The sequence below is a fragment of the Symphalangus syndactylus genome, chromosome 8 (genome assembly GCF_028878055.3).
Source record: "Symphalangus syndactylus isolate Jambi chromosome 8, NHGRI_mSymSyn1-v2.1_pri, whole genome shotgun sequence".
NCBI lineage: Eukaryota > Metazoa > Chordata > Mammalia > Primates > Hylobatidae > Symphalangus > Symphalangus syndactylus.
In genome coordinates this window covers 137437735-137455691 of record NC_072430.2, presented here as the reverse complement: position 1 = coordinate 137455691, position 17957 = coordinate 137437735, and the positions used below count along the sequence as shown (strand labels likewise).

Below are 17957 nucleotides of genomic sequence, written 5' to 3'. Positions count from 1 at the left end.
ACAGAGATTCTTTCCAAAGGTGAGTGAGTCTTCTAAGGTTCTAACCCCAATACTGTGGACTTCAGGAGTATCTGTGAAATGATGAAAGAAAGCAGCCTGAAAGCCCTCATCAAGCACTAATCCTATGGTCAGAGTTCCCAGATATATACCTGTTTCCTTCGGGCAAGTTCTTCTTCCTCTCGCCTTTTCCTTTCTTCTTCCTGCTGTCGCCGAATAATTTCCTCCTGTTGTCTTCGGAGTTCTTCTTGCCTCTTTCGCTCTTCCTCTTCCCGTTTTGCCCTCATTTCTGCCTCTCTTCTCTCTTGCTCTAGCTGTGATTACACAAGAGTACTCTTAGAAACTTGAAACCAAGCACAGGAACACTCCAAAAGCACTGACCAGTAGTATTCGTTCATTCAATCAGCTGCTTGTACTGTACTGCAACCGGGTGATCCAACAGATCAATAGATAAACAAAATATGTTATATACATACAATGGAATATTAATATTATTCAACCTTTAAAAGGAAATTCTGACATATGCTACATCAACACCCTGTGAGAGCTCTAAGCTGTGACATATCACAGTAATTAGAAGAATTCTATGACTGTCTCAACTGAATGCACTTTTCCTCCCACCTGTATTTGCCTCCACACTCCACGTTACCATTATACTACCCAGGAGAGTAACATCAGAATGCTCTTGGATGGTACTTCTTTACTCATCCCTACAAATAATTTTCTGATTGAATATTTAACAGTGTGGCTATAATGTTTTAACAGCAATGTTGTATGTACCTTTCCACATTCTGGGAACTCTAAGGAGACTGTCATGACCTCAGGGGATAAGAATGCATTAAGTATAAAACGGCAACAACACTCTCTTGTACGCCTGAGAACCTAGAAATCATTACAATGACACTAGGTATTGATGTAGACATTCTTTTCTAGCAAGTACTAAAACCAAAATTCAAGATTTAGCTCCCCCAAAAAATGTGAATGGAACACACAATCCGATGTTAATGTCGGGCTTTTTGGCTGCTACGTCTGAAGATACTAAGAAATATAAACAAATACCAATATAAAGATTCAATGGGAGAACTCAAGCCACATATCAGGAGTCTCATAAACAATGTAGTGGATATTTTCTCACATTCTTGTTACTTATAACAAATGTTCATACCATGAATAACGTTAATTAAAATATATATGTGTCTATAATCAACAATGTGCCAACTAACCAAACCAAACATAGTAATTTAAATTCAGTTTTGAGTTTTTTTTTTTTTTTTGGGAGAAGAGAGCACAGTAAAGATACAATATGAATGTACTTATACCAGCTAAGCAGCAGTAAACTGAAAGTAAAAAGTATAGCTAGCTAGAGAGATGAATAAACAGCAATGTTTATGTCCTGCAGCCAGATGACAATGCACTGTTGCAGAAGAATGAGCTTCAGACCTTTGCAGCTTTGGCCTTCTCTAGCTGCTGAAGCTGTTCCAGGGCAGGGCCTGGTGTCGTTGTGTCCAGAGGAAGATCCCACACACTACCACCTTCCCAAACTGTAAGACAACAAAAGAAAGAACGAGGGATGACAGAGCTTACACACATGGTGACATATCCGTAGGAATCATGAAAAAAGCTGCTTCCCTGTGCCTAAATGAGCTCCACCAAACACATCTGTTTTGTCTCTGAGTAGACTGAACTGCCAGTGGACTCTAGTTTCTATGAATATCCTTCAACACATCTAGAATGAAGGGAAGTACCAGGCATTTATCAGGGAATTAACTTCATCCTTACAAAGCCCTATGTTTCTATTCATACCCCCATTTTTACAGATGAACAAACTAAGGGTCAGAAGTAGTTTCTAACACTCCCAAGGGCACATGGCAAGCATGTGGCCATGCCAGGATTTAAATCCCAGTGTATTACACTCCAAAGCACATAGATTTCCAGCAACCATACAGCCTCTTACTGCACACCAACTAGAGAGAAGCAGGTGGTTATACAACATTGTGAATGCCACTGAAGTGTTCACTTTAAAATGGTTAATTTTGTGTTAAGTGAATTTCATCTCAATAAAGAGGGAGTGCAAGTAAGCATTACAGCTGGAGCTGTGGAGACCTCTGGAAAGGCCAGGCAGGTCTTACAAGTGAGACCTGGTCCTGCTAACCTGAAGGGCACTGCAAGATCACATTTGGAAGTAAACAAACAGATAACGGTTTCTGAGTTCATTTTCCTATTGCCAGCGAAGTTTTCTAGCACCACTTTTCAGCATTCTCTATTTTCTACATTCCTATCATAGTCTATTTATACACTATCAAATATTGTCTGTATAAAACCAATGGACTATTTTTAAAGGACCTTGACTGCATATAAACCCAAAGAGAGAAATTGTTTAATACAGTACTTAAAAGTTTCCAAAACACTGCAGAATACAGGTTGCGGATCCATTATCCAAAATGCTTGGGACCAGAAGCATTTCAAATTTTGGATTTTTTCAGATTTTTAAATATTTGCATATACATAATGAGCTATCTTTGGGATGAGATCCAACATAAAATTCATTAATCTTTCATATACACTTTATAGACATAGCCTGAAGGTACTTTCTTTTTTTTTTTTTGGTTTGAGATGGAGTCTCACTCTGTCACCCAGGCTGGAGTGCAGTGGCGTGATCTCGGCTCACTGCAACCTCCACCTCCAGGGTTCAAGCGATTCTCCTGCCTCAGCCTCCGGAGTAGCTGGGATTACAGGTGCCCGCCACCACACCTGGCTAATTTTTTTTTAATTTTTAGTAGAGATGGGGTTTCACCATCTTGGCCAGGCTGGTCTCGAACTTCTGACTTCATGATCCACCTACCTCGGCCTCCCAAAGTGCTAGGATTACAGGCGTGAGCCACTGCACACAGCCAGCCTGAAGGTAGTTTAATGCAACATTTTTAAATAATTTGAGGCATGAAAAAAATTTTTGTGTTAAGTATTTATGTGTAAAATTGTCCATTCGTGGGTTGGGCACCATGTCTCATGCCTGTAATCCTAGCAGTTTGGGAGGCTGAGGCAGGAGGATCATTTGAGGCCAGGCGTTTGAAATCAGCCTGGCCAACGTGGTGAAGCTGTCTCTACTAAAAATACAAAAATTAGCCAAGTGTGGTGGTGGGTGCCTGTAATCCCAGCTACTCGGGAAGCTGAGGCAGGGGAATCTCTTGAACCCAGGAGGCAGAGGTTGCAGTGAGCCAAGATTGTGCCACTAGACACCAGCCTCGGCAACACAGCAAGACTCTGTCTCCAAAAAAAAAAAAAAAAAAAATCCACTGTGAAATCATGTCAATGCTCAAAAAGTTTTAGCTTTTGAAGCATTTTGGATTGCGGAATTTTGGATTAGGGATGGGTACGCAACCTGTATTCTTAACATCCTAACTATAAACGGCTATCAAGAAAAAATAAGGTACAAACAGCATGGAAAGTTGATGAGGGAAGACAATCATCCTTCTGCAATAATCTGTGGGGTCAATGTTAACAACAGAACCATGACCTGAATGGCTCAACAGCTCTAGAAAAACTCCACCAAGGCCTATAGTTCTTGAGGTTCTTCAACACCAACTATAATCTCTTGAAAGGACTACCCAAAGACCAAACTATCCATCTCTGCAAGTATTCAGACCATAAGAAACAGAGGTGCTCGGCTGGGCACAGTGGCTCACACCTGTAATCCCAGCACTTTCGGAGGCCAAGGTGGGCGGATCACTTGAGGTCACTTTGAGACCAGACTGGCCACAAAGGTGAAATCCTGTCTCTACTAAAAATACAAAAATTAGTCAGGTGTGATAGCATACACCTGTAAGTAATCCCAGCTACTTAGGTGGCTGAGGCAGAAGCATCACTTGAACCCGGGAAGCGGAGGTTGCAGTGAGATGAGAACGCATCACTGCACTCTAGCCTGGGCAACAGTGCAAGAGTCTGTCTCAAAAAATAAAAGAAAGCAAAGAAACAGCAGTGCTTCACCAATACCAAGACTTAAAATAATCTCAACCCCAAATTTTCTAATTTGATGTAAAAATATAAAAATGAGAAAAGGTGCTCAATTCATAGCAGGTTTTTCTTTTCCCAAAATTTCTGGGTACCTACAGTGTTTGTTAACATCAATTCTTTTTTTTTTTTTTTCTTTCTTAGAGACTTGCTCTGTTGCCCAGGCTGAAATGCCTTGGCATGATTATAGCTCACTGCAGCCTGGAACTCCTGGGCTCAAGCAATCCTCCCATCTCAGCCTCCTGAGTGGCTAGCACTACAGGCACACATCACCACGCCTAGCTTGTATTAATTCCTAACTCAAAAGAATAGGTCACCATTACTTATGTTTTTATGTATGCTTTTTTTCCCAATCTGGCTAAAGAGATCAAAAATCATTTAAATGATTTTTCCACAGTGATCAGAGCAACATAAAAGAGATTCTGACTCAAAGAAAAAAAAAAAATTCCACTAAATAAATTCAAACACTTAAAAGTATATTTTCAGTAACACCTTCAATATTGCTTGGATCTAGTAAAAAATGGACCTTTTGTTAATATCAAATACAAAATGGATTCAGAAACCTAATATATTTTTTAAGAACTAAATTATAAAATTATTATTAGACTCTGAATCCTCAGAGTGGTACTAAAGGTTAATCTAAGTTTTTACCTGTAGGCTGTGAAGCTGTTGGCTGAAGCTCCCAGATAGAGCCAGTATCTGGCACGGACACAGACCTAGTTACTGAGGGAATGATGTTCTGATCAGATATTCTGCAAAAGGGAAATAAAAAATTAACTTGTTCTTATCATTTGCAAAAAAAAAAAAAAAAAAAATGAAGAGGAATTTCTAGATTAGTAGGTTCTCTAGGTTATTTGGCTAGAAAACGCCTTCACTCTTTTACTAAAACCTAACACTACCAAAGCAGTTTGGGGTGGAACAAAGAGAAGGGCACAATGATTACACTTCTGGAATCCTCTATGGTAATACATATTGACTTCTAAATGATGGATATACCTACTGTATATCCATATCTTAAAGATATGTATATCTTAAAAAACCCAGATCATCTCAGTAGAAATCACAGAGACAGCATATTATAATGAAGAAAGGTCTGCATTTTAGTTCTGAGTTTCCTATATGTTACATTAATCAAGTCCTATAGCCTCTCAGAGTCCCAGTTTGCCCATCCATAAAATGGAGCTCCTACCACCTAAACTGCCTACCTCATGGGATGGGTTAAGGCTCAAAAGAAATATAAACAGTTTTGGCTGAATGAGACAATGAGATTTTTAAGAGCAGTGACTGATACTTGTTCAGGAGAAATATTACTCTGAATGATAATCTGAAACAGCAGAAATTTCTTCTAGACTTCTAGCATAATTTCCTTTTCCTTAGACCTACCTTAATGGCTTTTGAGTTCTAGAAAATTACAACCTTGTATGGTGTGGCTAATACTTTGAGATACTATGAGTAAAAGTGAAATTAAAATCCTAGGCTACAGTTTTTCTGTTGCAGGTTCCACAAGATGACACTGTTTCTCAAGTGTTCCCATTATTCTTTGGTCTTTTGATTAATCAAAATTTATCTCTATGAGTAAAAGACCAAATAAACGCTTATCTCCATCTGAAATATTTTTTTAAAATATACTGTTTTTACATACAACATGCAGGTATGTGTTGGGAGTGTTCCAGTGCCAGAAATCACACACTATACCAGAATTTCTCCTTTCTTCTCTTTCTTTCACAACACATGTACCCCATATGACACATAATGGAATGACCACCAACCTCATCTTCAGGGTCTGAAACTGTTGAAGAAGAAGTGCCAACTGCTGCTGCTGCTGGGAAGACAGGGCTGCTTTCTGCTGTTGGGCCAAAACCTGTGCATATTGTTGTCTTCAAAAAGTAAAAAAAAAAATATAACCTGTCAATCCACATTTAGTTCACATGACTGAGATGCTGAAAGACAAGGTTCAATTCAAAGCCCCCCAGGAAACATTATTAGAAATCGCTATCAAATATATCTTATAATTCTTCATTATGATAATAGACATACACAAAATTCTATGCTTCATTCTAGAAAGAACTGAACTCATAGATGGCATGTTTCCAAGTGAAAGAGGATAGCAAAAAAATTCACAATTCAGTGCAAAGTGGTCTATTCAGAGAAAATATTTTAAAAATCACAAATGTCAAAAATTGGTAAACTCCAAAGATAACCTTTTATCAGAAATCAAATGAAAAATAAAACAGATTCAAATTAGTAGCTTTTTCCATATGATGTACCCTTTTTTTTTTTTTTTTTTTTGAGACGGAGTCTTGCTCTGTCGCCCAGGCTGGAGTGCAGTGGCACGATCTCGGCTCACTGCAAGCTCCGCCTCCTGGGTTCATGCCATTCTCCTGCCTCAGCCTCTCCGAGTAGCTGGGACTACAGGCGCCCGCCACCACGCCCGGCTAATTTTTTGTATTTTTAGTAGAGACGGGGTTTCACCATGGTCTCGATCTCCTGACCTCGTGATCCGCCCGCCTCGGCCTCCCAAAGTGCTGGGATTACAAGCGTGAGCCACCGCGCCCGGCATGATGTACCCTTTGTAAAAAATGTAACACTTCTATAAAAATTCATACATTGATCGTCTTCAACTTGGAAAAAGGTAATTTTTCTTCACTAGATCAGGGTTAAACTTTTGTAATGGGCCAGAGAGTAAATAGCTTCATCTATGCAGGTCATATACTCTCTGTTGCAACTACTCGATTTTACCATTGTAAGGCAAAAGCAGCAATATACATCCTACAAACCAACACGTGTGTCTGTTTCAGTAACACTTTGCTTATAAATACAAAAATAGAGAGCAGGCCAGATTTAGCCCAAAGGTCAGACTTTGCCAACCTCTGCACCACGTAACAGCAAATGTTATTTCTTCTACAAAAGAGACACAATAAAACCTGACTGACTTTGCCATCATTCCACACCACTCCTAAAATAATTAACTTTAACTTCTTTCCCACCCTCTTGCTTATATACATATATATATTTTTTTCCTCTGTGGCATTCAAAGCTGAGCCACTCAGGAGGCACTTAGAAACTAAAGAGCTTACAAAATTAAAGTTATGTGTCATCTTCTAAACTTCTGGTATTTAAAAGTAAGATAAGCCAGGAGTGGTGCATGCCTGTAATCCCAGCACTTTGGGAGGCGAGGCAGGCAGATTACTTGAGGCTGGGAGTTCGAGGCCAGCCTCGCCAACACAGTGAAACCCCATCTCTACTAAAAATACAAAAATAGGCTGGGCGTGATGGCACACGCCTGTAGTCCCAGCTACTCAGGAGGCTGAAGCACGGGAATCAATGGAACCAGGGAGGCGGAGGTTGCAGTGAGCCGAGATCACGCCACTGCACTCCAGCCTGGATGACAGAGTGAGGCTCTGTCTCAAAAATAAATAAATAAATAAATAAATGACAACACTAAATTAGAATGTATGGTGGTAAGACGCCACTAGCTGGGTGACTGAAGTGCCACATAAGCCGTTAGTTCTCTCTACTGTAAAAGGTGAGACTTGAGAGCAGATTCTATTTAAAGTCCCTTTTCATGCTGCAGTACATCCTACTGCATTACTCTTCTTACTGTATTAAAAACTGCTGGTACTGCAGGTGCTGCATCTGGTATAAGGCTGTGAGTTCCTGCTGCCTGGTCAGTCGTTCCTGGTCCAGCTCTCCCTAGGAATGAAGTGGTGAGGAAATAAATACCATTAAATAAACTGCAAAGAACCTAAAAGCCACTTAGTACAGGTATCTGAAATCAAAATGAATCTAAGACCTTTACCTCCCACTCTACCCTTTTACGCAAACACTTGAATAAAAACTCAGACATCTTTAAAAACTAAACAACGCCATCTAGTGGAAACAGTGGTGTCAATATTATAAAAGATTCCCTAAGGTGAGAAAGGGTCCTTATTTCAGTTGCCATTCTCCATTCCTGCCCTTAAAGCTGAATGTTCAACTGTACTCCAGAGTTATTACTGTAACTGAAAGACTGTATAATTAGATAATGTAGAAATTAGAGAAACTGGATATAATACAGAAAAATGTAAAAGTATCTAAAGGTCAAAGGAAATGTTATAGAATTTTATAATGGTATATAAGGAATGCAGGGAGCCAGTATGTATCTTAAGGATGTTAAGAATATAAAAAGAGGCCGGGCGCGGTGGCTCACACCTGTAACCCCAGCACTTTGGGAGGCCAAGGCAGGCGGATCATGAGGTCAGGGGTTTGAGATCAGCCTGACCAACATGATGAAACCCCATCTCCACTAAAAATACAAAAATTAGCTGGGTGTGGTGGCACACGCCTGTAGTCCCACCTACTCAGGAGGCTGAGGCAGGAGAATCACTTGAACCCAGGAGGCAGAGGTTGCAGTGAGCCTAGACTGCACCATTGCACTCCAGCCTGGGTGACAGAGCAAAACTCCGTCTCAAAAAAAAAAAAAAAAAAAAAAAAAATATATATATATACATATATATATATATGTATATATATGTATATATATATGTATATATGTATATATATGTATATATATGTGTATATATGTATATAAACTTTGATAACTATAACTCTCTGCCCCAAAATAAACTGTTTCAGTTGCTATTAATACACCATGAATTAGAAAAAATAAGTTGAAGTAAAATAAAACCAATTTTTTAGCTTATATGTGAAATATATGACTGGAATTTAAATTATGAAAAGCTAAAATTAGGAGAAAGAAACATGAAGTATAAGATAACAGAAGTAAAAGTGTAAGTATGACAGACTAAACAGGTAAATCATGAGTTTATATCTTTATTATATATTGATTATAGTTTGAAATAAGATATTTGATACACAATTTCTTGGGGTAGGGATTACCTGAAATTCGGAGACATTTTTCTTGCTTTTCAATACTGCAGGATAGCTACTACCTTAGGTTCATCTAAAATGTCTACATGAAAAACTAAGTTTCAAGGTATACATTCATCATGAAGTGGGGCTCTCTTCTTATCAACAATATTCAGGGCAAAGACAATGACAGACAGGAAGCAGGGCTTTGCACAGTTTCCCTCCTATGCAGGTATGACTGAGGCTCAGCTCCTCTAACTGGAAACTGGGAAGTGGACTACTGCAAGTATGCCAAGATCCAAGAGATGAGCTTTTAGCTTCTGAGATGTGTAAGATCAAAACTCATCTTAATTTCAGAGAAGGGAAATAAGGCTTAAACTTGATATATAAGGTAAATTTATATGCTGCAATACACAGTATAATTTTTTTTGTGACTTAAAACAACTAGGATGGTGTAAGAAATAATTCCTCTCACCTAGGAATCTTCCATTCTAGACCACTGCTCTCCACAAACTATAGGTCTCAACACATTAGTGGATTGTGAAATCAAATACTGGGTTAAGATCAATTTAAAAGAAACAAAATGGAAAAAAAGCCACTTTCCTCACCTACACACTCCCTTGACTACAGAGGCTAGGTCTTGCTCATCTTCATCTCCTAAGAACCTACTACAAGGCCTGGCACAGGCCCTCAATATACAATTGATGAATAAGTCAATGGTGACCTTACTGTAGAAATGCAGTGTCCACACTAAAGGTTTATGGGCTGGGTGCAATGGCTCATGCCTAAAATCCAGCACTTTGAAAGGCCGACATGGGAGGACCACCTGAGCCCAGGAGTTTGAGACTGGCCTGGGCAACATGGCGAGACTCCATCTCTGTTAAAAAAAAAAAAAAAAAGGTTTATGGTAACTTTTAACTATAGCCCGTCACCAGACAGTCCAACTGGAGAAGAAAAAATGAGGTACAGGTGAAAGACCTCCAAAAGGAACACTACTGAGAGGGTCCAAGAGCAGCCGCAAAAGGAAGAAGGGTTTCCCTGCCAATAGTACCCCAGTGTCAGAGCCCTAGGAAGATCACTACTAGCATCACAGTTCCTTTTATTATTTTTTTTTGAGACAGGGTCTCACTCTGTTGCCCAAGCTGCAGTGCAGTGGCGCAATCACAGCTCACTGCAGCCTCAACTTCCTAGGCTCAAGTGATCATCCCATCTCTGCCAATGATTGCCACCATACCTGGCTAGTTTTTTATCATTATTATTTTATTACTATTTGTAGAGACAGGTCTCACTTCGTTGTCCAGGGTGGTTTTAAACTCCTGGGCTCAAGCAATCCTCTAACTCTGGCCTCCCAAATCCCTCCCACACCGGGATTACAGAAGTCAGCCAATGTGCCTGGCCATGGTTCCATTTTTTAATTAAAATACCAGTAACCAATTTTTTTTAAGCCCTCAAAATACTGTGAAGCACTGGTAACATTTATTTTAAGGCAAACCTCAAATTTAGAAACTTTATGAGTGAGAAGGCAAGAGGCAAATGAAGTGGAAGAGAGGGGAATGTTTATTCTAACTAGAGTCAGCAAAGAAAGTCAAAGAGGTCAACTGTTGAAGCCTAGCAGATAAAGGTAAAAGCTCTGAAATGAGCTTAGAAAGGTAAGGTGCCAGGCATTGCAGGACCTGGTAGGTAGGCCAGGATAAGATGTTGGTCTTCATTCTACATCTGCTGGAATGCTACTGAAGGATTCCGTTTCTCTGTTGGGGAGGAGGTGGGGTGTGAGAGGATGGGCACAGGTTATTCAAGTTTTGAAAAGATCATTATAGCTAAGTATTCAGTCTTCCATTCAGACTTTCCCTTACCATTTCCATTAATTTCAAAGAACAATTCCTTCATTAGATGATATATTTGGGTTGTGTTTTCAAAGAGAATCACATGTTTCTGTGACTAATATGTATTCCGGGTGAGGTGAAAGGTACTTACCATATGGGGAGGGGGAGCTGGACCTGGAGAAAAGGGAACCCTTCCCCACATTTTCATGATATCGCCAAGAGGTTGGAAGCTTTCATCACATACTCTCTTCACCAATAAAGACATAGTAAAATAGCCCGCCTGAAACCATTCTGCCATCTCCTGATTATTGAAGGGACCTATAATAGCACCAATTAAACAGAAAGACACTAAGAAACCTTTCAGACTGAAAGAGAAAAAAAATATTTCCTGCATCTGATTCTCATCAAGGTGGCATCTGTCGAAATGTTTTATACTATCTAATTTAATTCATCTCTAAAGGTAGCTAACAGATTTCTAACTACTAAAATAATTTTAAAATAAAGTCTGTGTTTATACATTCCAAATTATCAGCAGTACTTCAATTATAAGGAGTATAACTGTCCCTATCTCAATCTCTACAACAATTCATGTGTCAGTGAAGTATGATACAATTGAAGAGTTAACTATTTACTAGACTTTGTATCATTTAGGCATAAAGAATATAAACACGCAGGGCTGAAAACGTTCTCCAATTTTCATTTTCTGCCATAGATTAGTGAAAGTGGGGCAAAATGTAAACAATAATTAAGACAAATTATAATTCACTCTCTGATCTTGGTAGTGGGGAAAAAACGAGTATTCTCTGTTTTATAATACGAAATAATCAAGTATTTTATATACATAAATAACATACAAATTCACTCTGATTAAAAACCATTAATTCATTCAACAAATATTTACTGAACATTGATGATATATGACATAGACAGTAGGGATATGGCAATAAATAAAGCAAAGCCCTGGAACTTCCACTTCAGAAAATGAAGTAGATGTACTTTTCCCTATTCCTTCTCTAAGTACAACTAGAAACCCTGGACATTGTATTAATATATAAAACAAATAACACTGAAAGGTGGAGAGAGAAAGGCAGGCTAACTAGGGGTCTCAGTGATGACATGATCGTGAATTCCCTGGTTTTTCTTTTCATCGCATATATCACAGATTTGGAGATGAAAAAGCCAGCAACCAGAACACATGACCTAATTGTACACTATCTACAAGAAAGTCACACAAAATATAACAAAGTAGGCAGATTGAGGAGAGAAAAAGATATATCATGCAAATATTAACAAAGTAAGTTATATTCATGTTTGATAAAGTTGACTTCAGAGCAAAGAAAATTATCAGAGACAGAGAGATGTAATAAAGAAGGGTCAATACATATAGAAGATGCAGGAATTGTAATACGTATGTACCAAACAACAAAGCGCCAAAACATACAAAACAGGATCTGACAGAACTGAAAAAAAGAAACAGACAAATCCACAAATTGAAGACGTAACCACCACATGATAGACCAACTAGCAGAAAATCTCCAAGATTACAGAATTCATCAAAACCATCACCCAACAGAAGTGAAGTGACTTTACAGAACATTTCAAATATAGAAAAATACATATTCTTTTCAACTACCCACAGAACATACAGCAATAATAGACCATATTTGGGGCAATAAAACAAACATAAAAAGATTTTTAAAAATTGAAATCATATTCAGTGTATACTGCTCGAGTGATGGGTGTACCAAAATCTCACAGATCACCACTAAATAACTTACTCATATAACCAACTATCACCTGTTCCCCAAAAACCTATGGAAATAAAGAAAAAAATCACATATAGTATGTTCTTTGACCACCAAGAATCAAGCTAGAAATCAATAAAAGAAAAATAACAGAAATCTTCCAAACACTTAGAAACCCAAAAATATACTTCAAAATAATCCATCGGTAAAAGAGGAAGTCTCAAGGGAAATTAAAATACACAGAACGGAATGAAAATAAAAATACAGGCTGGGCACAGTAGTTCACGCCTATAATCCCAGCACTTTGGGAGGCCAAGGTGGGTAGATCACCTGAGGTGAGGAGTTCGAGACCAGCCTGGTCAACATGGTGAAACCTTGTCTCTACTAAAAAACACAAAAATTAGCTGGGCATGGTGGCGCATGCCTGTAGTCCCAGCTACTTGGGAGGCTGAGGCAGAGATCGCGCCACTGCACTCCAGCCTGGGCAACAGAGTGAGAATCCATCTCAAAAAAAGGATAAATATGACTGTCTATGTAAAATCTCAAGAAAACTACCCAAAGAACAGAACACAAAAAGAACTCCTTGAGCTAATAAATGAGCTCAAATATTTACTATCACTGAAAAAAAAAAAAAAAAAAACCTGAGATGCTCAGATGTAAATCTACATGCACAGAATGTATGCTGAAAACTACGCAACACTGATGAAAGAAATCAAAGATCTAACAACACAGATAGACATACCAGGTTCGTGAACTAAAAGACTAACACAGTAAAGACATCAAGTCTTCTCAAACTGACAGAGAGGTTTAACATAATTCCTATCAGAATCTCAACAAGATTTTTAGTAAATACAGACAAGATTATCCTAAAAATTTTTATGGAAAGGCAAAGGAACTACAAAGCTAAAAAAAAAAAAATTTTTAAAAGAAGATTAAACTGGGAAGAATCAGTCTACCCAATTTCAAGACTTATTATACAGCTACAGTAATCAAGATTGTACAGTATTGGTGAAGGAAGAGACAGTCATCTATAGGACAAAATTAAGAAGCAGAAACAGAAACAGACCCACAAAGAAATAGACCCACACAAATATGCTTAACTAAATTTTGACAAAAGTGAAAGAAAACAATTTAAGAGAGAAAAGACATTCTTGGTCCTGAAGCAAATGGACATTCATTGAGAAAACAACAACAAAAAACAACTAGTTTATATGAAAATTAATTTAAAATGGACCATGAACTTAAATGTAAATTATAAAAACTATAAAACTCCCCCCCCCCAAAAAAGAAAAACCACTGGCATCTAAAGCTAGGCAAAGTGTTCTTGTTAAACTTAATACAAAAAAGAACAACCTATAAAAGAAAAATATTGATCTATTGGATTCATCAAAATTTACAACTTTTTGCTCTGTGAAAGACCCTATTAAGAGAATGAAATGAGGAGATAAAGACTGACAAAAAATATGTGCAAACCACATATCCATCAAAGGACTAGTATCTAGAATCAATAATCAAAAATCTCTGAACAGGCCAGGCACGGTGGCTCACGCCAGTAATCCCAGCACTTTGGGAGGCCGAGGCGGGTAGATTATCTGAGGTCAGGAGTTCGAGACCAGCCTGGCCAACATGGTGAAACCCTGTCTCTACTAAAAATACAAAAAAATTAGCCGGGCGTGGTGGCGGGCGCCTGTAGTCCCAGCTACTTGGAGAGGCTGAGGCAGGAGAATGGCGTGAACCCGGGAGGCGGAGCTTGCAGTGAGCCGAGATCGCGCCACTGCACTCCAGCCTGGGTGACAGAGCAAGACTCCGTCTCAAAAAAAAAAAAAAAAAAAAAAAAAAAAAGAAAATTGATCAATGTAATATACTATATTAATAAGGGGGGGAACCACATGGTCATCTTAATTGACACAGAAGTAGTATCACCCTTTCATAAGGGTCAACAAACTAAGAATAGAGAGATCTAACTAAATATAATAAAAGTCATATATAAAAATCCCACAGTGGACATCATATTCAATAGTGAAAGACTGAAAGCTTTTCCTCTAACATCAGGAGCTAGGGAAGGATGCCCACTTTCACCACTTCTCTGTTCAAGATAGTATTAAAGGTTCTAGTCAGAGCAACTGGGCAAGGAAAAAAAAAAGCATCCAAATTAGGAAGAAGTCTGTTCACAGATGATATAATCCTTTATGCAGAAAATTCTAGATTCTATTTTTCTAAAAACAGGTTAGAAGTAAAAAATAAATTCAGCAAAGTGGCAGGACACAAAGTCAACACTCAAAAATCAGTTGCATTTCTATACGTTAACAATGAACAATCTGAAAAGAAAATTAGAAAAAAAATTCCCCTTATAATAACATCAAAAAGAATAACATACTTAGGGATTAACTAAGGATATAAAAATCTTGTACAAAGAAAACTACAAAACACTGCTAAAAGAAATTAAAGACCTAAATAAATGGAAACACATCCATGTTCGTGGACTGGAAGACTTAACATTGTTACAATATTAGTACTACCCAAAGCAATCTACAGATTAAAGGTAATCCCTATTAAAATCCCAATGATGCTTGCTGCAGAAACAGAAAAATCCCATCCTAAAATACATACGAAGTCTCAAAAGACCGCAAATGGCCAAAACAATGTTTCTTTCTTGAAAAAGAGCAAGAGATCTATCATGCAACAATGACTATAGTTAACAACAATATATTGTACTCTTAACAAACACTGCCAAGTAGATTTTTAAGTGTTCTCACCACAAAAAATGATTAGTATGCTTGTTAATTAACCTGACTTAGCCATCCATAATATGTATGCTATATTTAAAAACATCATGTCATATACAACAAATATATAATGTATATGTCTTTTTTTTTTGTTGTTAAGACAGGGTCTCTGTTACTCAAGCCAAGTGCTGTGCTCAATGCAGCCTCAACTTCCTGGGCTCTAGCAATTCTCCTGCCTCAGCCTCCCAAGTAGCTGGGACTACAGGTGCGTACCACCATGCCTGGCTTTTTTATTATTTGTAGAGACAGGGTCTCACTGTGTTGACCAGGCTGGTCTCGAACTCTTGGACTCAAGTGATCCTTCCACCTCAGATTCCCAAAGTGCTGAGATTACAGGCATGAGCCGCCACGCCCAGCCCCTTATATGACAAATTAAAAATGTAATTAATAAAATGTTTTGGCCAGGCGCAGTGGTTCACACCTATAATCCCCCTTTGGGAGGCCAAGGTGGCAGAGGAAAGACAGGGAGTACCACTTATGGCCAGGAGTTCAAAACCAGCCTGGTCAACATAGCAAGAATTTGTCTCTTTTTTTCTTTTTAAAGATGGGGTGGGATCTCTTGGCTCGGCAAAATGGCTCATGCCTGTAATCCCATCTACTTGGGTGGCTGAGGCAAGAGAATTGCTTGAATCCAGAAGGCAGAGGTTGCAGTGAGCCAAGATCGCCCCACTGCACTCCAGACTGGGTGACAGAGCAAGGCTCTGTCTCAAAAAAAAGCGAGAGACAGGGTCTCACTATGTTGCCCAAGCTGATCTCAAACTCCTGGGCTCAAGCAGTCCTCTGGTCTCAGCCTCCCAAGGAAACAGGATTACAGGCATAAGCCAGTGCATGTCAGCTGAGACCTCATCTCTAAAAAAGAAAAATAATTAGCTGAGTGTGGTGGTGTGTGCTTGTTCTAAGGAGGCTGGGGCGGGATCACTGGAGTGGGATCACTGGAGCCCAGGAGTTTAAGGCTACAGTGAGCCATTATCATACCACTGCACTCCAGCCTGGGCAACAGAGCAAGACCCTGTCTAAAAAAAGAAAAGAAAAAAAGAAAAGAAAAACGAAGCTGGAGGACTCACATTTCCTGATTTCAAAATTTATTAAAGATAGAGTAATCAAAACAGTATAATGCCAACATAAAGACAGACATATAGAACAATAAAATAGAACAGAGGGACCCAAAATGAACCAGAGTACATGGCCAAATATTTTGAAAAGGATGCCAAGACTATTCGATGGAAAAAGGACAGTCTTTTTAACAAATGGTACTTGGAAAATTGGATATCCACATGCAAAAGAATGAAATTGGATTCTTGCCTAATACCATATTCAAAAACTCCAAATGGATCAAAGATCTAAGTGCATGACCTAAATCTGTAAAACTCTCAGAAGAAAACACAGGGCAAACGCTTTATACAACATTGGATACAATAATGATTTCTAGGATATGACACCAAAGGCATAGGCAACAAAGCAAAAATAGACAAATTGGACTGCTTGAAAATTAAAAAAAAAAAAAAAGTGCATGACAAGACATTATCAGCAGAGTAAAAAGGCAACCCAAAGAATGGGAGAAAATATTTACAAATCATATATCTGATAAGGGATTAGCATCCAGAATATATAGAGAACTAAAACTCAACAACAAAAAAATTAACAACCCAATTAAAAAAAAAAAGGCAAAGGACTTGAATAGACATTTCACCAAAGAAGGTATACAAATGGGTAATAAGCACATGAAAAGATGCTTAACATTCCTTATCATTAGGGAAATGCAAATAAAAACTACAATGAGATACCACCTCACACCCATTAGGATGGCTACTATTAAAAAAGTGTTGGAGAGAATTTGGTGAAATTAAAACTCTTGTGGACTGTTTTTGAGAATGTAAAATGGTACAGTCACTGTGGAAAATAGTATGGTAGCTCCTCAAAAAATTAAAAATATAACTACCACATGATCAAGCAATTCTGCTTCTTGGTATATACCCAAAAGGATTGAAAACAGGGTCTCAAAGAGACAGTTGTACCTTCATGTTCAAAGCAGTATTATTATTATTATTTGAAAGACAGGGTCTTGCTGTGCCACCCAGGCTGGAGTGCAGTGGTGCTATCACAGCTCACTGCAGCTTCCAACTCCTGGGCTCAAGTGATCCTCCTGCCTTGTCTCCTGAGTAGCTGGGACTACAGGCACACACCACCCCACACCTAGTTAATTTTTAATTTTTTTTTTTTTTTTTTTTTTTTTTTTTACAGAGACAAGGTCTCTCCATGTTTCCCACACTGGTCTCAAACTCCTGGGCTCAAGCAATCCTCCCACCTCGGCCTCTCAAAGGGTCAGAATTACAGGCGTGAACCACCACACCTGGCCCATAGCAACATTATTCACAATAACTACGACATGAAAACAATCCAACTGTCCATCAATAGATGAAATGGATAAGCAAAATTGTTATACACCTACAGGGGAATACTTATTCAGTCTTAAAAAGGAAGGAAATTTTGACACACGCTACAACATGAACGAACCTTGAGGGCATTATGCTAAGTGAAATAAGCCAGTCAAAAGACAAATACTGTACGATTCCACTTACATGAGGTGCTTGGAATAGTAAAATTCATGGAAACAGATAGTATCATGGTAATTGCCAGGGACTGGAGGAAATGAGGAACTATTGTTTAATGTATACAGTTCCAATTTGGAAAGATGAAAAAGTATTTAATATGACCAAACCATACATTTAAAAATGGCTAAGACGGTAAAT

General features: G+C 38.5%; 1 protein-coding gene across 32 annotated transcripts in view; it reads right to left on the bottom strand.

Moving 5' to 3' along the window:
- Positions 1 to 17957, bottom strand: part of GIGYF2 (GRB10 interacting GYF protein 2) — a 163350-nt gene that overhangs the window by 42163 nt on the left and 103230 nt on the right. For all 32 annotated transcript variants that reach the window (XM_063645250.1, XM_063645256.1, XM_063645262.1 and 29 more), the window contains 6 exons: positions 10828 to 10994; positions 7607 to 7698; positions 5775 to 5882; positions 4657 to 4757; positions 1438 to 1538; positions 150 to 311 (listed from right to left, as the gene is read on the bottom strand). In XM_063645250.1, the coding sequence (XP_063501320.1) occupies positions 150 to 311; positions 1438 to 1538; positions 4657 to 4757; positions 5775 to 5882; positions 7607 to 7698; positions 10828 to 10994 (731 nt within the window). The remainder of the gene's footprint in view (positions 1 to 149; positions 312 to 1437; positions 1539 to 4656; positions 4758 to 5774; positions 5883 to 7606; positions 7699 to 10827; positions 10995 to 17957) is intronic.